The sequence below is a fragment of the Misgurnus anguillicaudatus genome, chromosome 2 (genome assembly GCF_027580225.2).
Source record: "Misgurnus anguillicaudatus chromosome 2, ASM2758022v2, whole genome shotgun sequence".
In the NCBI taxonomy this organism is placed as follows: Eukaryota; Metazoa; Chordata; class Actinopteri; order Cypriniformes; family Cobitidae; genus Misgurnus; species Misgurnus anguillicaudatus.
Genome location: NC_073338.2, coordinates 38,120,355 through 38,142,241, shown reverse-complemented (window position 1 = coordinate 38,142,241; position 21,887 = coordinate 38,120,355). Strand labels below are relative to the sequence as shown.

The 21,887-nt window shown below is 36.1% G+C and overlaps 1 protein-coding gene across 3 annotated transcripts in view; it reads right to left on the bottom strand.

Annotated features, from left to right (window-relative positions):
* cdh24b (cadherin 24, type 2b) overlaps window positions 1-21,887 on the bottom strand; it is a 228,856-nt gene that overhangs the window by 12,587 nt on the left and 194,382 nt on the right. For all 3 annotated transcript variants that reach the window (XM_055203093.2, XM_055203096.2, XM_055203095.2), the window contains 4 exons: window positions 21,522-21,778; window positions 13,611-13,747; window positions 5,216-5,337; window positions 60-177 (listed from right to left, as the gene is read on the bottom strand). In XM_055203093.2, the coding sequence (XP_055059068.2) occupies window positions 60-177; window positions 5,216-5,337; window positions 13,611-13,747; window positions 21,522-21,778 (634 nt within the window). The remainder of the gene's footprint in view (window positions 1-59; window positions 178-5,215; window positions 5,338-13,610; window positions 13,748-21,521; window positions 21,779-21,887) is intronic.

Sequence of the window (21,887 nt, the reverse complement as noted above, 5' to 3'; positions counted from 1 at the left end):
CGGGTGGATGGGAAAACAAATTAAAGCAGCGAGACATTGTGAATGAGGAGACCGCAGACCTCCACTTTCCCTGATGCTGAAGTTGAGGGCAGCGCCGGAGTCCGGAGGGATGTTGAAATGGACGGCACTGTCATTTCCTCCCTCGTCTCTATCAATCGCCCGCAACACCTGCACCACCTGAGAAAATGAGATAGGAGGAAGATGGAAAGAGAGGGTGAAAATAAGGGACAGAGCCGAAAGAGAGGGAGAGAAGAGAGTGAAAGAATAATAGTTTGAAGGGTGCAGAGAGAAGAAATTCATTTAAAGAAACCCGATCCACATTTTAATCGGGGATATCAGCATTAACCTCGCTGGCACCTCTGCAAATAGGTGACTGGAGACTGATTAGCCCACAACCCTCTCCAACAATAATTACCTCTGACCGAATAGCAAGCCTTGGGGAATACCCAAACATAGACCAAGCTTAGCATGTGCTCTAAAACTCAAGCACTGACTCTGGAGATCTAGTTAGTCTAGAAATAATCACACACTCTGTGCCTCCTTCAGCAATGCTCCTCAACCCTCAAAACTAAACCAAGCTGTGTGATACAGGGAGTTGTACTTAAGCACAACATAGTTTTTACTCCTCTGCTTTCAATGCTGCGTCAAGACTGTCAAGTCACATCGTTTGCTAAGTCATGAGAGACACCAAAACAATAATGTGACTTGCAGGAAGTTATGCAAGCTTCTTATGAAATTATCCACAATGACTTACAGTGCATTCAGTGTAAACATTTTATTAGTATGTGATTTCCCTGAGAATCAAACCCATGACCTTTACGCTCCTAATGCAATTATCACCAATTGCATGCAGATATGCAGACTGCATTTCTCCAAATGGGGCGGGGCATAAACAACATTGTAGTGCCTCCAATATGAAACGGGTACACTGCAAAAAATTATTTTCAAGAAAAAATTTTCTTAGTATTTTTGTCTTGTTTTCAGTAAAAATATCTAAAAATTCTTAAATTAAAGGTGCAGTGTGTACACTGCAAAAAATGATTTTCAAGAAAAAAATCTAAGTATTTTTGTCTTGTTTTCAGTAAAAATATCTAAAAATTCTTAAATTAAAGGTGCAGTGTGTACACTGCAAAAAAAAATTTTCAAGAAAAAAAAGTATTTTTGTCTTGTTTTCATTTAAAATTTTTACAAATTCTTAAATTAAGATGCTTTTTCTTGATGAGCAAAACGACCCAAGAAAATGAGTCTAGTTTTTAGACCAAAAATATCAAACTTGAGTGATTTTGTGCATAAAACAAGCAAAAAAAAATCTGCCAATAGGGTAAGCAAAAAACCTGAACATTTTCTTAAACACTGAATAAAGAAAAATTTGCTTACACCATTGGCAAATTTTTTTTTGCTTGTTTTATGCACAAAATCACTTACATTTAATATTTTTGGTCTAAAATCTAGACTTATTTTCTTGGGTCATTTTGCTCATCAAGAAAAAGCATCTTAATTTAAGAATTTTTAGAAATTTTAAATGAAAACAAGACAAAAATACTAAGATTTTTTTCTTGAAAATCATTTTTTGCAGTGTAATTTTTAGAAGGATCTCTTGACAGAAATGCAAAATAATATACAAAACTATATTTTGTGACGCCATGTTTCTACAGACGCCCTTAACGGACAAACTTTTTTACTAAGTTGTCTCCGATGTTTTTCCGGTGGCGGCTACCGTAGCTTCTCTATGCGTTTCAAAAGCAAGGGGTGAGCAGTGGAGTGAGCGGTTGGTTGCAATTCGCAACCTCACCACTAGATGCTGCTAAAATCTAAAATTCACACACTGCACCTTTAAGATGCATTTTCTTTATGAGCAAAACGACCCAAGAAAATGAGTCTAGTTTTTAGACAAAAAATATCAAATTTTAGTGATTCTGTGCATAAAACAAGCAAAAAAAAAATGCCAATGGGGTAAGCAAAAAAACTGAACATTTTCTTAAACACTAAATTCCAAAAAAAAATCAAGAAAAATTAGCTTACACCATTGGCATTTTTTTTGCTTGTTTTATGCACAAAATCACTTAAATTTGATATTTTTGGTCTAAAAACTAAACTTATTTTCTTGGGTCATTTTGCTCATCAAGAAAAAGCATCTTAATTTAAGAATTTTTAGAAATGTTAAATGAAAACAAGACAAAAATACTAAGATTTTTTTTCTTGAAAATCATTTTTTGCAGTGTAATTTTTAGAAGGATCTCTTGACAGAAATGCAAAATAATATACAAAACTATATTTTGTGACGCCATGTTTCTACAGACGCCCTTAACGGACAAACTTTTTTACTAAGTTGTCTCCGATGTTTTTCCGGGGGCGGCTACCGTAGCTTCTCTATGCATTTCAAAAGCAAGGGGTGAGCAGTGGAGTGAGCGGTTGGTTGCAATTCGCAACCTCACCACTAGATGCTGCTAAAATCTAAAATTCACACACTGCACCTTTAAGATGCATTTTCTTTATGAGCAAAACGACCCAAGAAAATGAGTCTAGTTTTTAGACAAAAAATATCAAATTTTAGTGATTCTGTGCATAAAACAAGCAAAAAAAAAATGCCAATGGGGTAAGCAAAAAAACTGAACATTTTCTTAAACACTAAATTCCAAAAAAAAATCAAGAAAAATTAGCTTACACCATTGGCATTTTTTTGCTTGTTTTATGCACAAAATCACTTAAATTTGATATTTTTGGTCTAAAAACTAAACTTATTTTCTTGGGTCATTTTGCTCATCAAGAGAAAGCATCTTAATTTAAGAATTTTTAGAAATGTTAAATGAAAACAAGACAAAAATACTAAGATTTTTTTTCTTGAAAATCATTTTTTGCAGTGTAATTTTTAGAAGGATCTCTTGACAGAAATGCAAAATAATATACAAAACTATATTTTGTGACGCCATGTTTCTACAGAAGCCCTTAACGGACAAACTTTTTTACTAAGTTGTCTCCGATGTTTTTCCGGGGGCGGCTACCGTAGCTTCTCTATGCGTTTCAAAAGCAAGGGGTGAGCAGTGGAGTGAGCGGTTGGTTGCAATTCGCAACCTCACCACTAGATGCTGCTAAAATCTAAAATTCACACAGTGCACCTTTAAGATGCATTTTCTTTATGAGCAAAACGACCCAAGAAAATTAGTCTAGTTTTTAGACCAAAAATATCAAATTTAAGTGATTCTGTGCATAAAACAAGCAAAAAAATATGCCAATGGGGTAAGCAAAAAAACTGAACATTTTCTTAAACACTAAATTCCAAAAAAAATCAAGAAAAATAAGCTTACACCATTGGCATTTTTTTTGCTTGTTTTATGCACAAAATCACTTAAATTTGATATTTTTGGTCTAAAAACTAAACTTATTTTCTTGGGTCATTTTGCTCATCAAGAAAAAGCATCTTAATTTAAGAATTTTTAGAAATGTTAAATGAAAACAAGACAAAAATACTAAGATTTTTTTTCTTGAAAATCATTTTTTGCAGTGTAATTTTTAGAAGGATCTCTTGACAGAAATGCAAAATAATATACAAAACTATATTTTGTGACGCCATGTTTCTACAGAAGCCCTTAACGGACAAACTTTTTTACTAAGTTGTCTCCGATGTTTTTCCGGGGGCGGCTACCGTAGCTTCTCTATGCATTTCAAAAGCAAGGGGTGAGCAGTGGAGTGAGCGGTTGGTTGCAATTCGCAACCTCACCACTAGATGCTGCTAAAATTCACACACTGCACCTTTAAGATGCATTTTCTTCATGAGCAAAACGACCCAAGAAAATTTGTCTAGTTTTTAGACAAAAAATATCAAATTTAAGTGATTCTGTGCATAAAACAAGCAAAAAAATTTGCCAATGGGGCAAGCAAAAAAAATCTTGAAAAATTTTCTTAAACACTAAATTCCAAAAAAAAATCAAGAAAAATTAGCTTACACCATTGGCAGATTTTTTTTTGCTTGTTTTATGCACAAAATTAATTCAATTTGATATTTTGGTCTAAAAACTAGACTTATTTTCTTGGGTTTTCTTTTGCTTGATGAGTTTAGCTCATCAAGCAAAAGCATCTTAATTATATTTGTTTTAAGATATTTTTACTGAAAACATAAAAATACTAAGAATTTTTTTCGGTTAGGCATGTCCTGTCTTTCCATCAATAGAAGGAAGCCACTCCCATTAGGGCTACCAGATCGTTTCCGTGTTTCCCACCTCCATTTGGTGATCTCCAAGCTACAGTTTCAACCTTCTCACTGAGTAAGTGCAACTACAGTATATTAAGTAATGTAAGGAAATATGTAGGTAGTCATTTTTACAGTACACTCATTATAGAGTGAAACACACAATGAAAACCTGGTATTAAGTACTCAACAGCACAATCATGACAGCTTATAGTTAGGTCCAGACAGAAACTTCTTTTTTGTAATGACTTTAAAAACATGAATTTACATCATGGATTTAAACTTGCAGCCAGTATGTGTAGTGACACAATCTACCATTAAATGCAATCATGGCAGAGCTCGAACCAGGAACTGTCAGAGCACCTTTCACACCCACCTAAAACACTTCATGCTGAGCCGTTAAAGAAAACATACTGTAATGATGTGGATGTAAAAAACAGACACGAACCGATGCACAATAAACAGATGGGGACCACCTAATTAAGAATGACATAGAAAACATAAGTCGGGCAAAAAACACATAAACCTGGAAAAGACAAGCGCTCAAAATAAATGAGAGAATGAGAGAAACGTAAGCACGTCGACAGACGGAAAAGGATGAGCAGATTTTAAAGTATATCTATGGAGGAAATAAAGATGCGAGCAGAATCCTTTAAGTGGGAACAGCAGTGATTCAGCTGCAGGGCAGAGGCAAAACTAATCAATCAACAAGCGGTGTGTATAAACGGACACATTCACAGATGTGCACAAAGAAATGAGATTGCACCCCAAAAAGTGCATGCAGCACCGAACTCATAAAAACACAAAGAGCATTAGTCAGTGAGTCTGAAGGGCCGGAGTCTTGATAGGTAATTAATCACCCATAATTCATCTGTGACAATTACTTAATTGCATCGCTTAACGGTAGGACTCTCATTAGTGCACATCGTGTACAGTTTTGTAACGAATGAAGACAGGTATATCTTTAATAGTCTCCAGAACCTAAAGAGTTGCCAACTAGCGCATCTCATAAACCCTTCGTTCTCTCACCTGTCCGGTGGAGGCGGAGTCACACATGGCTGTGTTGTACTGCCTGTCCAGCTCTGGAGCATTGTCATTTAAGTCCAGTGTTTCTATGGCGACCACCACTCTGGACACCTGGTTGGGATTATCTGAGAGAGAAAAGAAAGTACAAAACACACTAAAGCCCTGTTCAGACGGTAAATGTAAAAGTGGGAGCTGCACTGCAAAAATGACTTTCTTACATAGTATTTTGTCTTGTTTTCAGTACAAATTTCTAAAATTTCTAAAATCAAGATGCATTTTCTTGATGAGCAAAATTACCTAAGAAAAAAAGCCTGGTTTTTAGACCAAAAATATAAAATTTAAGTAAATTTGTGCTAAAACAAGCAAAAAAATCTGTCAATGGGGTAAGAAAATAAATATCTAAAAATTCTTAAATTAAGATGCTTTTTCTTGATGAGCAAAACGACCCAAGAAAATAAGTCTTGTTTTTAGACCAAAAATGTCAAATTTAAGTAATTATTTGCATAAAACAAGCAAAAAATCTGCCAATGGGGTAAGCAAATCTTTCTTGAATTTAGTGTTTAAGAAAAATGTTCAAGATTTTTTTGCTTACCCAATTGGCAGATTTTTTTGCTTGTTTTTTTGCACAAATTTGATATTTTTGGTCTAAAAACTAGACTTATTTTCTTGGGTCGTTTTGCTCATCAAGAAAAAGCATCTTAATTTAGGAATGTTTAGATATTTTTATTGAAAACAAGACAAAAATACTAAGAATTCTTTTTTCTTGAAAATCATTTTTTGCAGTGTATACATATATTTATAACACGGCTCTCTAAAATGCTAGATTCTGATTGGCCAGTCGTGTCATTTCAAGGTTCGTTTTTTTTCAACAACCACTCAACACAAATACAGAGTTCCCACACCTTAATTAACTTCAAATTCAAGGTCCTTTCAAGGACTTTCCAGGTCCAATACCCATAAATTCAAGGACTAAATGTGGGGACACATTTCAAGTGAGAGCAAGGTTACATCGTGTTACCTTTTATTATACAACAGTTCTTTCTGGTTCTCGAATCTGATTGGCTAAGAGCTATGCGATATTGTGCTGATAACGGCACTGTAACCGCTTCACCTTTCGTATCATTCCGCCACCTAGTAAATGGAGGTCCTAAGCAGGCTCATCTCTGAATGGAAAAAAACAGACGCCCTGATCCATTACACATATGCGCAAGGTATACAGTAGGTGGCAGTAATACTCCCAAGGAGTGAGCAGCCATTAAACGAAAAGAAGAAGAAGAAGAAGCAGACGCCCTGTTTTGAATCACTCTCCGTGTGTTTCATTATTTTACTAGCTCATAAATCAGTCTGTGAATCCCCAATCGGAAGTTATTATTCCGTCAAAGATCAGCGCTCTTGGATGTTACGTTAAAGTTAATGGGAGAAATGTCTTGTCACATCGTGTGGACGATTAACACTTGGAAAGAGGAATATAAACACTCGTTTTTTTCAGGACCTATTATCTCTTATCAGAACGCGAAAAATAAGTAATAGTAATAGTAATAGTTTGATCATGACACCAAATACTGCTGATTTGATCTCATTTTGATGATCATAAACAAACAAGGCCAACATGAGAGCCAGGGAATACCTGTCAGAGATGTAGCCCAGAGAGTGAACACTGACGTCCGCTCATGCTTTGGTTCTCATTCGTACCGAATCTCACTAAGCAAACGTTCAAACAGGCGCTATCTTTACTAATCGACTGCAGATTTAAATATAATACATATACATTCTCGACTGAACTAATCTTAAAACTACACTTTGTGACCAAGAAACGGTAATATAAAGTAACGGCTTTTCCGTCCATTGAGTTGTTATGAGCTTCAAAGCAGCCGAAAGTTTTACCTGTCATTCTGGCCGCCCTCAAATCCGTGGCGGAAGAAGTAGTTCTCAAACAAAGAGGCTTTTAAAATAACTCTTCTAGTTTTCGTTTTTCAAACGTGTGCCATCGAACTGTTGTATAAAAGCAATATCGCTCTCGGAGTCGTGTGATATAGCTCTATATCATCACGGCTGTGATTGCCTACGGCAGTGCTTCTCAATTATTTTCTGTCACGCCCCCCCTAGGAAGAAGTAAACATTTCGCGCCCCCTTCAACTCTCCGCCGCGACTGTAAATAGTATAATTTATCTATAAAATGACACATCTGCAAAACATTGTATCCTTATTAACATTAAAGAAAACACAAAAAAAGAAATATCGATCAACTTACAACAAAGAATAACTTTATTAACATTGTTTTTTAGTCTGTAACAGAAAAGAATTAAAATTCATCAATTTGCCTGTTCAATCAATCCTTATGTAAAGTATCATATTTTTTGACCATTTGATACTGAAAAATTAAATTAAATATAATCAATAAATAATCTTAAAAAACTCAAGCGGCTTATGAGCGTGATTGGGGTGTAATGTCTTTAAGTGACAGTGCAAAAAAATCACTTCCTGAAAAAGTATTTTTCCCAAGGGTCTCACGCGCCCCCCCTGGTGTCGCTTCGAGCCCCCCCTGGGGGTCCCGCCCCACTATTTGAGAAGCACTGGCCTACGGCCTCGTGCCTCTGGCCTAATCACAGCCGTGATGATATCGAGCTATATCACACTCCTACTCGAGCGATATTGCTTAAATATACATTGTTATAGTTCCCTTTTGAGGAAACTCGCGCTTTGTCACTGCGGTGAAACTTTGGGGACACCTCTAGGAGTAAGTGCGTCTGAATGTGTATATCAAATTCAACCAATGGTGAGGCTTAACGACAAAGACAGGGTGACGCGGGAGCCAATCGCTATCTGAAATATTGCCAAAGACAGCGTTACAGGGACAACTATGAAAAAAGCATTTTGGTATGAATCAACATTTGCATACAGAAGACATAAGCATTTAAACCAAAACAGTTTAGCACGTGTGCTTAAAAGGCTGGAAATTTGATGATATTATCCTACACTGAACAGGCAATATGGATTTTTTCCCAGAAAACTTCTTGCATAAAATAGATTCAAGCACTTTCAATGACCTGTATCTATGTATATTTTCAAAAACTTCCCAGGGCCTTGAATTTTTTCCCCAGATTCACAAACTTTCAAGGATTTCAAGGACCCGTGGGAACCCTGAAAATAACACGTTAACCCAGATGTTGCAAATCATTGACAGGTAAAGTTAAATATTACAGAAAATTAAATATAAATATAAATAACTTATACGGCATTAAATTTACAAATGATTAAACCAAATAGTGAAATCGTAACATCTGAATGTCTAATCTTAAAACCAAAAGTAAACTGGTTTTGCTTTACGGAAGATCAGTATTCATTAAAAATGAGCAATTAAAATATTTCAAATCAATATTTAATGCTCATGACCTTACTTATGAGGTAAAGAGCTGTGTAATAAGCTTCGCATCGGGTCCTGATCACACTGTCAGGGCTTATTTCTGCGATAACAACCTGCTGCCTATACATTAGCCCTTACTTATATACAGTAAATATAATATAATTATATAATTAACCAGCGCTGTTCAAGACTTTAGAATTATAAGCTCACATACAGTATCCACCGCAAATGTATCTTTATTTATGCAATCACGCACACACACAGTTTGGGAAAAAATGTCCCCTAAAAATCTATGCATTTTTTCGACCCATAGTTGAGTAAAATGTAGAAAAACCCAACCATTAGTTTAAATCAGTGCTTCTCAAATAGTGGGGCGGGACCCCCAGGGGGGGCTCGAAGCGACACCAGGGGGGGGGCGAGACCCCATGGAAAATACTTTTTCAGGAAGTGATTTTTAAAGACATTACACCCCAATCACGCTTTAAACCGCTTGTGTTATTTATTGATTATATTTAATTTTTCAGTATCAAATGGTCAAAAAATATTATACTTTAAATAAGGATTGATTTTTTTATTTCAGGCAAATTGATGCATTTTAAGTATGTTCTGTTACAGACTAAAAAACAATGTTAATAAAGTTATTCTTTGTTGTAAGTTGATCGATATTTCTTTTTTTGTGTTTTCTTTTTGTGTTTTCTCAATGTTAATAAGGATACAATGTTTTGCAGATGTGTAATTTTATAGGCAAATTATACTATTTACAGTCGCGGCGGAGAGTTGGGGGGGGGGCGCGAAATGTTTACCTCTTCCTAGGGGGGGCGTGACAGAAAATAATTGAGAAGCACTGGTTTAAATTGATCCAACCATCATTTTAAACAACCCAGAACTTGAATCCAACAGTTGGGTTTGTCCATATTCTACACTCTTAAAATGAATGTGTTAAATTAACACATCTTGTGTCTAGTTAAGCCAACCATGGATTCAAACGTTGTTTTAACAGGTTAATATTTTCATAAAAACATATTCAGCTGCCTACATACAGTAGGCAGCCTTTAGAGGCATCAGATACGCTTCTGACACTAAATGGTAGTTAACTTAATTATGTTGCACCCTCGTCTTGGCTGAATTGCAATGTAACATCACATCTACACTGTACAGAGAAGCCAATCCCAAAATGCATTTCAACAATGTTAATAAAAAAGAAAATTAAATATGTCAGACATGATGTATGTTTTGTTCGACGCTAATCCATTTAACATTTATTATCTTGCTAATCCATTTAACATTTATTATCTTAAAATAAAAAACTGCTTGTTGTGTATTGATTTGCTTCTGACATGTATAGTTTAGTTGCTACACTACAAGTATTGTGCTTATAGTTTAGCAACATGCTTTAGCCAGAATTCATGCGATTCAATTGTGAAGCGAGCCATGTCTGCAAAATTCCTTTCATGTGACGTGTATGTACTCTAAAAATACTTTACTTGTAACAAACAAGAGATAAAGAATTTACAAACGTGTGGAGAGCTGAAACGTTTTAGCACTTGGACAGCACTGTGAGTGTTTTGAAAAGCATTACTTAATCCACAGGTACAAAGTCATCATATACAATAAATCCGTGGGGGAACCTTTTAAAAAATATATTTAAAAATAAATGCAATATTTACATTTGTTTAAAGCAAAACATTAATTACCAGTCCTTCCAGAAAAACACGGAGTTTTTTTGTGATTGTTGCGGGCAAAAATCCTCGATTTTGTGGCATGTTTTCTTAAAAAATGAAATGGAATATGCGGGATATTTATGCAATTTATGCGATGGAATTGCGGGAATTTGCGAAAATTGCGGAACTTGCAAAAAACTGCGGAAACTTGCAAAAGCTGCAATGATGTTCATGTCACATAATCACGTCACTTCATAACGTTCCCATGGCAATAGAGGACACGGCTGCGCTTTTGGGAAGTAAATGCAAATTTTTCAACTTTCTGCTAATATATATGTGACTTTTTGCTACGAAAATGCGGAGATTATGAAATCATGCAAGCCCCGCATATTTTGTGCGCGTAAATATGTAATTAATGCGGCGAAAGTGCGTCGTTTTTGGAAAAAATGCAGCCCCGCATAAATATGCGGACTTTGGCTGATTATGCAATATATTGCGCGATCGCACAATCGCGTTTTTTCTGGAGGGACTGAATTACTTACCAGGCTTCAGGTGAAGCAGCTCTTTACACCTTTTAACGTCTCATAATCAGTCCTTATTTATGTACAAAAGACTCAATAATAATCTTTACATTTTAATCCTTTAATTTTTTTATATTTAAAAACGTTTGTGTGATTCTGCGCATCCATGTGCGTGATAAGCAAATGCGCATTGTTGTCCCGCTTATAGGCACATATTACTAACTCGCTCTTTAAATAACAAAAACAATATTGCGCCATTGAATTCAGACTTTAGACCAGGTTTTAGTTGGTCAATGGCGTAGTCTATTTTAGTTGCCTCAAAATAGCAAAGCTCCAACAATGTGCCTAAACACACCTCGTTTTCATACAAGAACGCACATGGGTGCAAAATTGGGCGCATTTGCTATTTAAACAACATGGAGATAAACGTGAAAATGATAATTGCGGTGGGTTGAAACTAGCTAAAGACACTTGCGTCGCGCATTGCGCCGGATGTATGATAGGGCCCTAGGTATATGGGCAGAGCTTCAGGTCACTTTTCAAACTCTCAAGTAATGGCATGTCATGGCAAATAAATAGCTTTCACCGTAGTATATCGGTACAGTATAGATTGCACCCCAAGACAATCCTAATGGATTGGTGCGAGTCTGAAATGAAATTGATGCTTTCTTCTCTAGTTAGAATGCAGTCCCACACACTGCCTGTGGTTTGGACAGATTTCACACGAATGTTGGACTGCATCCATACACATAAACACACAGAGAGCTCTAACATGATGTTGTGGATTACTGCCCACTGCTTCCCATTATTGGGAAGAAGACTTGCCTACAATAGCCATCAGCCTCCCTGAAGCTCCTTATAGACCTACTTTCCAAAGCACGGATCTTTAACTAAAATCTCTAGTGCTGCAGAGACAATGTACTGCATGTTTAAACCATGTTTAATCCATGGATGGAAAATATAACTTTGATATCTTTATATTGATTGAGTACGGCCATATCAAAAAATCTAATTATTGGGAAAGCAATAAGTGAAATCGAACTTTGATGCTCCAAATCTCAAATCCTTTAGCCTGTAGACAGGGTCACATTTATACTCAGGGCAGGCAATATACACTCACCTAAAGGATTATTAGGAAAATCTGTTCAGTTTATCATTAATGCAATTATCTAATCAACCAATCACATGGCAGTTGCTACATTGCATTTAGGGGTGTAGTCCTGGTCAAGACAGTTTCCTGAACTCCAAACTGAATGTCAGAATGGGAAAGAAAGATGATTTAAAGGCGGAATGCACAATGTTTGAAAGCCAATGTTGATATTTGAAATCACCTAAACAAACACGCCCCTACCCCAATAGAATCTGGACCTTCTTTTAAAAGACCCGCCCCACACATACGCAACCCGGCAAGGATGTCGGTTAGTAGACACGCTCCTTACTGCTGATTGGCTATAAGTAAGTTTTGGTAGTCGGCCCGTCTCCTTTTCAAACATTGTGCACTCCTCCTTTAAGCAATTTTGAGCTTGGCATGGTTGTTGGTGCCAGACGGGCCGGTATGAGTATTTCACAATCTGCTCAGTTACTGGAATTTTCACACACAACAATTTCTAGGGTTTACAAAGAATGGTGTGAAAAACATCCAGTATGTGGCAATCTGTGAAAATGCCTTGTTGATGGTAAAGGTCAGAGGAGAATGGGGCGACTGATTCAAGCTGATAGAAGAGCAACTTTGACTGAAATTACCACTCGTTATAACCGAGGTATGCAGCAAAGCATTTGTGAAGCCACAACACACACAACCTTGAGGCGGATGGGCTACAACAGCAGAAGACCCCACCGCATATCACTTATCTCCACTACAAATATGGAAAAAGAGGCTACAATTCGCACAAACTCACCAAAATTGGACAGTTGAAGACTGTAAAAATGTTGCCTTGTCTGATGAGTCTCACTTTCTGTTGAGACATTCAGATGGTAGAGTCAGGCTGGTGGTGGTGGTGTAATGGTGTAGGGGATGTTTTCTTGGCACACTTTAGGCCCCTTAGTGCCAATTGGGCATCGCTTAAATGCCACGGTCTACCTGAGCATTGTTTCTGACCATGTCCATCCCTTTATGACCACCATGTACCCATCATCTGATGGCTACTTCCAGCAGGATAATGGACCATGTCACAAAGCTCGAATCATTTCAAATTGGTTTCTTGAACATGACAATGAGTTCACCGTACTAACAAATCTCCATCAACTCCAAGATGCTATCCTATCAATATGGGCCAGCATGTCTAAAAATGCTTTCAGCACCTAGAAATAGCACCTAGAATTCTGAAGTTCTGAAGGCGAAAGGGGGTCAAACACAGTATTAGTATGGTGTTCCTAATAATCCTTTAGGTGAGTGTAGATAGAAAATGGCTCAGTATGTTTCAGCCTTCACATACATAATAAGTGGATTCAAATGTAGGCCTTTTGTCAAATTAATGTTGTCCATAATTTCAAACATACAGCTAATTCAAAACAATTAGTAAAATCAACACAACCTTGTATTAAAAGAAACGGTTTTTTTTGCAAATATATTGTATATGTTCAATATATCAACCAGTCCAAATAAATAAACTAATTTTAAATAAAGAAACTTTATCTATAAACCATTACATAAACCCAGAGTACCAAGGCTCATTTTGTCAGTATAAACAGTACAATATGTGCTTAACCATAGGCCTTACTATATTACATCATGTCTGACCAGAATTACTTCACCAGGCATTGTTGGCCTAATGAACAGCACTGTGCTGTATGTTGACTGATGATCACGTCAACCCATGACTGTTTTTAAGTGTTTTTGTGCAAATGTTTACCTCTTTGTGTGGCAATGATGGTGATATTATGCCACTGCTCATGCTCGCGGTCCAGCTCGATCGCCGTAGTGATGAGCCCAGTGTCTGGGGTGATGCGGAACAGAGACTCCGGGTCCGACTGAGGATCGATGGAGAACCTGAGGGAGACATAAGGCAGAGAAATAAAAAATATATAGTTGATATGGAGATGAAGACCTGGTTATTAGAAAATCACTCATTTAAAGCTTATTGAATAGAAACAAATGAGATGCAAAATGAGAATCTCAAAGCCCTAACTAGGCACTAATGAAACAACCCCAGACCATTGGGATGAAGTATGATCAATATCATTGAGCTTTTCCATATGGAAAGCACCAAATACATTTTGTAACATAATTACCCTCATGTCTGTGATATTATTCAAGTGTTGAACAGAGAGCCATACAACCAATAGTTAATCAGTTACATAATGGCGCTTTTCCAGGCCCTAATGAGCTGCCTAACTAGACAGTGTTGTTAGGCATCACGAAGCACCTAATATAAAGACAATTTCAAACAAAAGGCACCAAAATTAGAGTAACCTTAATTTGAGCAATTTCTAAAGCTATCCTAGATCACAGCTGTACTGTAAAAGCAGACATGCAATGAGATTTAACGCTCACAACGTTTCTATAACATTTCTCAGTTACTACACAGAATTTTTTATTTAATAATGGCTATACATTATAAAACTAATATCTGGAGTGGGTTATAACTTGACAGTCATGTAATCTAATTTACATGAGAAGAGGGATCACATTTAAATCCAAATGGTAATTAATCTAACAGAACAGAACCCAAGTGCAGCTACAAACCTGCATAAATCACCTGAATTCATTTACATTACATTTAGCAGATAATCCAGACATGGCTGTAGACAGGGTTTGAAAATTAGTGAGGTCCAGGGTGGGGTGTTGTGCACTAAAATCGATTTTTAGTCTAAGTAAAGTACTAAAGTTTACTTTTAATTAGTATATTTGTAGAATAACTTTACAACTTTATATAACTTACAAATGTACTTGCTAGTATTTAAGTGTAGTTTTAGTACATTCAAGTATACTTTATTTTTTACCTTGGATCTAATGTAGTCTTAACCTTTTTGCCATTTTACACTTTGGTACACTCTGTCTGTCTGTTTTGGAGGATGGACTGGGACTCATGGCCGTAGCCAGGGTTTGAAAATTACCGAGGTCCAGGGTGGGGTGTTAAGAGTTAACAAATGCTATCCCAGGTGAAAAAAGTGCACTTAATAAAATACACTTTTTAAGTACACTTAGTAAATGTACTATTTTCGTGCACTCATTTTGTGGCTTATATATCACATTTGTTTTTGGTACTTCTTAACATTAAGTTAAGAACATCTAAGTGTTATTTTGAGACATCATTTATTTCAAGAAAAATCTAGTTGGTACTGGTATTCTTACTTTTTCAGGTAAACTAAAGTACTGCTCAAGTAGAACTTTACTTTTAATTAGTATATTTGTAGCATAACTTTACATAACTTACAAATGTACTTGCTAGTATTTAAGTGGTTTAAGTACATTGAAGCATACTTTATTTTTACCTGGGATCTAATATATTCTGTCTTAGCCTTTTTACACTTTGGGTACACACTCTCTGTTTTGGGGGATGGACTGGGACTGATGGATTATTTATTACTTTTTCATGCAGCAATGTTTATTTTTGTAATCATTTTAATAAGCAATATTATATATAACAAAAACGTTACAAGATTTTAAACAAGAATTTGTTTAGTGCTCATATTGTTTTCAGCATGAGTTTGTTAAAGGTTTACTTCTAAATTAAATGAAATAACAGAATTCTTAATGCTTATGTTTTGTTGAGATTAGCTTTACCGTTTTACGCTACGTGTTTTAACATGTTTGACATATTTTATTTAAACCCAATTCTTCTACATCTTTGTACCAGAGTTATTTTCTGTTTCTCGATAGTGTTGTTGATACTGTTGATGCTCTTACAGATACAATTATGATGATTACTGCTTTTATCTTACCGAATGTAGTATCCGCAATAACCTGCTCCCGCTGAATGATGCGTCTTATTTGATAACTTTCAGTTTCCATGTTGGCAGATATTAGTACAAAAAACAAGCAAAAATAATTGGCCTTAAAAACAAAGTTTGTCCAAACCTTGTATTTCAGAAATAAATCAGAGAAATTGCTAATACTAACCTACACCTAACAATCACTTTATAGATAATGTCAAAATGTCACATTAATTGCTAAAACACTAAAACTAAAGAGGACTTTTAACAATGGGATCTGGCAACACTGCAAATTTTGTACCCGCGCTGTCGCAGCTTAAGCCAATCTTCGTCATTTTACAGTAAACTATACAGTAAACTGTCCAAACTTAATTATATATGCGCGGATTCGTTTTGAAAAACTAATTAGTCATTCAGAGAACTTCAAATTGCATTTTTATATGAAAAAATTACTGAGGTCCAGACCTCTGTGACCTCATAGCTGGCTACGGCCAATACTGTTGACTATAGTGGATTATTTATTTATTTATTTTTCATGCATCAATGCTTACAATATTATTATTGCAATTTAATAAGCAATATTATATGAACACAATCTTTTTTTAGTGCTCCCATGAATGTTTTCAGGATGACTTTGTTAAAGGTTAACTCCTAAGTTGATAAGTACTGTTTTTGTCTTAACGAACGTGGTATCCTGTCAGCAATAACCAGCACGTGCTAAATTATGCGCCTTATTTGATAACTGTCAAGTTTAGGTGCTGGTCACCCAGTGTTGCCAGATATATTAGTACGAAAAGCAAACAAAAATAATATGCCATAAACAACAAAGTATGTTCAAACCTTGTCTTTCAGAAATAAAGCATAGATATCGCTAACACTAACCTACACTTAATCATTACTTTATAAATATCCCAAAGTGTCACATTAATTACTAAAACACTACACTAGAGGACTTTTAACAATGGGATCTGGCACGCTTGAGTCAATCTCCATAATTTTCACTAAACTATACAGTTAAACTTAGCTTGGGTGCCAGCCAAACTTAGCCCAGCCCACAACATTTCAGGTCGGGAAGTTCGGTCTGGTGTCGCTTTGTTGTGGCGCAACTATGCTCGAACCAAAGCTGGTCCAACCAATCAAATTGTCAGAGAGGGCTTCATACGATGATGGACAGATGATCGACAGTAATGTAATCGACCACGTCACCAAAAAACGCTTGTGTTGAATCCGTTTACAACAAAGACAGCTGCCGCTGAAGAATTGAGATATGAAGATTCTGCCATCGAGTCTGTTCTAGAACAGGGATTTTCAAACCTGTCCTGGAGGAACACTAGTACTGCACATTTTGCATGTTTCCCTTTTGTGACACACCTCATTCAGTTACCTTACACACCCAGTTCAGGTCTTGCAGTCTCTTCTAATAAGCTGAAGATTTAAACAAGATGTGTCTAATGAGGGAGACATGCAAATTGTGCAGTACTAGTGGTCCTCCAGGACAGGTTTTAAAACCCCTGTTCTAGAAAATATCGACAGCGCATTGATTTTAAAAGAGGAACAGAGAAACGCGATCAAGGCATTTGTTGATTGGAAAGATGTTTTTGTCGTCCCTCCTATGGGATTCAGCAAATGTTTAATTTATCAGCTGGCTCCAATGGTTGCTAAGATGGGACACAATGAAAATGGGCAACTCTGCATGCACGACAACGTGGATATAACTAGCGATCGTTGTCAGCTCCTTGTCGGAAGCCCGAGGATGAGGTTCATTTAACTTACAAATGGTAAGAGATAGTCTGACTGTATGACTTAGTAAATAACTCACAATGTCGTGATATGAATTAAATGTAGTAAACATAGTAGGTGTCGATGGACGTTCGCTAACTCAGACTTAGTACATTCATAATGTTAGTCTTATTGTAGCGAAATAACCAGCAGTTCAGATCAGACTGCAAAAGGACAGACGCCATTTCAACATCACACACTCAGTTGCTCTGATTGGTTGTAGGTCTATCCAATTGAAAGCAGGGGCATTTTTTGTCCTGGTTCGGTTGAAACACACCCCATATCACAGTCCAATGAAGCGGTATCAGACTCAAATTCTGACTACAATTGAGTATGACAACGTTAGGCTACACTGAGCTTACTTAAATATATACGCAGATGACAATGAGAGTTGTTTTGAAAAAACGAATTAATCATTTAGAGAACTTCAAATTTTATTTTTTAATATGAAACATTTACAGAGATCCGGACCTCTATGACCTCATAGCTGGCTACGGCCATGAATCCAGAGTGACTTGGAGTGCACTCCAAGCTATACATTGGATCCTATATGATCCTGGACCACAAAACCCATCATAACTAGCACGGGTATATTTGTAGAAATAGGCAACAATACATTGTATTGGTCAAAGGTATAATTTTTTTTAATGCTAAATCATTAGGATATTAAGAAAACCATGAACATATGTTATTCATTTTCTACCGTAAATATATATATAAAAAATTATCATTATTAATGTGTGTTGCTATAAGGACTTCATTTGATCATATTTTATTCAGAACTAGAAAGTATTGATAAGTAATTTCAGCTTAATAAAATCTAATTAGTTCCATTTAATTTAGATCCATTTCACTAAGCAGTTCAGCCAATGTTTGTGTGCAAGTATATAAACATTTCAGCCAATATTTCTGTCTGTATGTGTTTATTTTTAGTCTCAGTCAATAAAACCCCACTATAAAAACATAGATTTTTTGGTAACACTTAATAGGAACTTTATTTAATAACTTTAGCCTTTTTTATATTCCTTTTTAAGCTGAAACCTTGTCTTTCAGAAATAAATCATAGATATCGCTAACACTTTTCTACACTTAATCATTACTTTATAAGTATCCCAAAATGTCACATTAATTACTAAAACACTATGTGTAAAATTTTTAACAATAGGATCTGGCAACACTGCGAGTTCTGCACCCGTTCCCTCACAGCTTTAGTCAATCTCCAATCATTTTCACTAAACTATACAGTAAACTGTCTATACTTAAATATATACGCGGTTGACAATATGAGTCGTTTTGAAAAAACGAAATAGTCATTCAGAGAACTTCAAATTTTATTTTTTAATATGAAACATTTACCGAGATCCGGACCTCTGTGACCTCATAGCGGGCTACGGCCATGAATTCAGAGTGACTTGGAGTGCACTGAAAGCCATACATTGGATCCTATGTGACCCTGGACAACAAAACCCATCGGGTATAGCACAGGTATATTTGTAGAAATAGCCAACAATACATTGTATGGGTCAGAAGTATAATTTTTTTAATGCAAAAAATCATTAGGTTATTAGATAAAGATCATGTTCCATGAACATATGTTATAAATTCCCTACCATAGATATATCATCAAAAATGTATTTTTAGTGCTGGGCAAAGATTAATCAAAATTAATACAAAATAAAAGTGATTTTTGCATAATATATGAGTATGTGCTGTGTGTAATTATTATGTATAAATAAATACACACACATTCATGTATGTATTTAAGAAACATTTACATGTTTATATATATTGATTTATATTTTTATATATTCTATATTAAAAAAAAAAAATAAAAATTATATATAAGTAAAACAATTCTGAAATGAATATATGAATGTGTGTGTGGCTAAATATACACAACAATTAGACACAGCACACGCACATATATTACGCAAAAAAAATCACCTTCATTTTGCATGCGATTAATCGCGATTAATCTTTGCCCAGCACTAGTATTTATCATTATTAATGTGTGTTGCTAAGGACTTTATTTAGACAACTTTAAAGGCGATTTTCTCAATATTTAGATTTTTTTCACCCTCAAATTCCTGATTTTTAAATAGTTGTATTTGGTCAACTATTAACCATACATCAATAAATAAAAGCTTATTTATTCAGTTTATAGATTATGTATAAATCTCCTTTTCAAAAAGCTGACCCTTACGACCCTTTTGTGGTTCAGGGTCACATGTGTGAATTGAACCCATGACCTTTTGTACTGCTAATGCAACTGAAGAACAGTAAATATATGTTTGTGTTTCTTTCAGTGCACGTATAACTTACATCAAATACAACAGATGTATTTTTCAAATGATGGATTATCAGTTTCTCTGTTGCATCATAAAAGCCTTTACTGCAAATGACTCTGATATATAGGTTCACCGTGCATTTTCAATGTGTGAGACGTGCAACAAAAATAAGTTTGGTGTCAAATATGTACTTTTAGCACTCATTTTGCAAAACAGTGCCATGATGTGACCTGATAATTTATTTTCCGAAAATATACACCCCTCCAAATCATTGAATTCAGATGTTCCATTGAAAGGAACTCTTAATACTTCATCATACCAAGACATTTTGGAAAATTTCATGCTCCCAACTTTGTGGGAACAGTTTGGGGTGGCTCAATAAAGACATGGATGAGCGAGTTTGGTGTAAAGGAACTTGACTGGCCTGCACAGAGTCCTGACCTCAACCCAACATCTTTGGGATGAATTAGGACGAAGACTATGAGCGAGGTCCAACATTAGTGTCTGACCTTACAAATGTGCTTTTAGAAGAATGGTCAAAAATTCCCATAAACACACTCCTAAACCTTGTAGACAGTCTTTCAAGAAGAGTTGAAGCTGATATAGCTGCAACGGGTGGCCAACTCCACATTAAACCTTATGGATTAAGAATGGGATGTCATTCAGGCTCATGTGCATATAAAGGCAGGTGTCCCAAACATTTTTAATATAGTGCACATGGCTAACGGGTCTAATGCAGCATCACATGTATCCTTTACATATAAGGATGCCTTGCAACAAGCTTATGAAACATTTTTATTAAAAATATAGTTTACATATTATATTTTATTCAGGACTAGAAAGTATTGATAAGTAATTTAATCTTAATAAAATCTAATTAGTTCCATTTAATTTAAATGGATATTTAACTAAGCAGTTCAGCCAATGCTTGTGTGCAACTACATTTCAGCCAATATTTCTGTCTGCATGCATTTATTTTTAGTTTCTCAGTCAATAAAACCCCACTTCAAAAACATCGATTTTTTAGTAACACTTAATAGGAACTTTATTTAATAACTTTAGCCTTTTTTCTTCCTTTATACTTCACAGATCATAAATGTAGCACAAATTAGAAACACATTGTTAAATATAGTACCGATTCATTCTGAATAAACCCGAGCTCCTGGAGGCGTACCGCAGGAGGAGCGAGTCACATGCAAGCAACACACACAATACATTTTCCTACTATCTCTGAATAACTTCCAGTATGAATCACTACATGTTCATGTCGTTTACATTATATGCACTTATGCACCGATTGCAAATAAAACACAGAGATTTGATGCAGTGTCACTTACCGCCTGCGACTCATGATCTGGTCATTTCAACTAAATACAGCATTAAACAAACACACACACACACACACACACACACACACACACAACTTTGCTGCTACCCAAGATAAACAAACTATATCCATTGTTTCCATAAGGCTGGGTTCTTTAGGAAGCAGACCAAGGTTACATTTTCCTCACAAACAACAACAACACCCATATTAGAAGTGCCCATATAAGGACTTCCACTGTACTTTCTGCACTGAAATTGCCCATAAAAGAAATAAAGCGAGATTGTAACGTATGAATCTTTGAATGTTCGAAAAAACGCATTCGGCACAGTCACGCGTCCAACTGCTTTTTTGACACTTTGCCTATGTTTAGCATAAAGAATCCAACTCTTAAACAGTGTTGATAAGTCAAAATGCATGAAATACTGTAGGTTTACACCCCCCTTTAATGTATTCTTCGGCAGCCGCATTCTCTGCATCAAAGGGCTGTAACCTACCTGATATTGTTTGTGAGCCCCGTGTCTGGGTCCACAGCACTGACCCTCCCCACCGTGCATGCCGGCGGGCAGTTCTCCGACACATCCATTCTGTATCGTGCCCTCGAGAAGCGAGGGGGCTCATCTGCATCCAACACAGCCACTCTGATGGAGGCACGGTCTTTAAAAGGCCCACGGCGCAGGAATCGAGGGTCAACAATGGGGTTCAAAACCTCCACTGAGAAAGAGTAGGAGCTACGGCTCTCATAGTCCACCGCCTGCGGCACAAACAAAGAGACGTGTGACATCGGTTTGAACATGAGCCTAGTAACATCACAGCATGTTGAAAATACCTCAAACATATTAACATACCTATTAATATACATC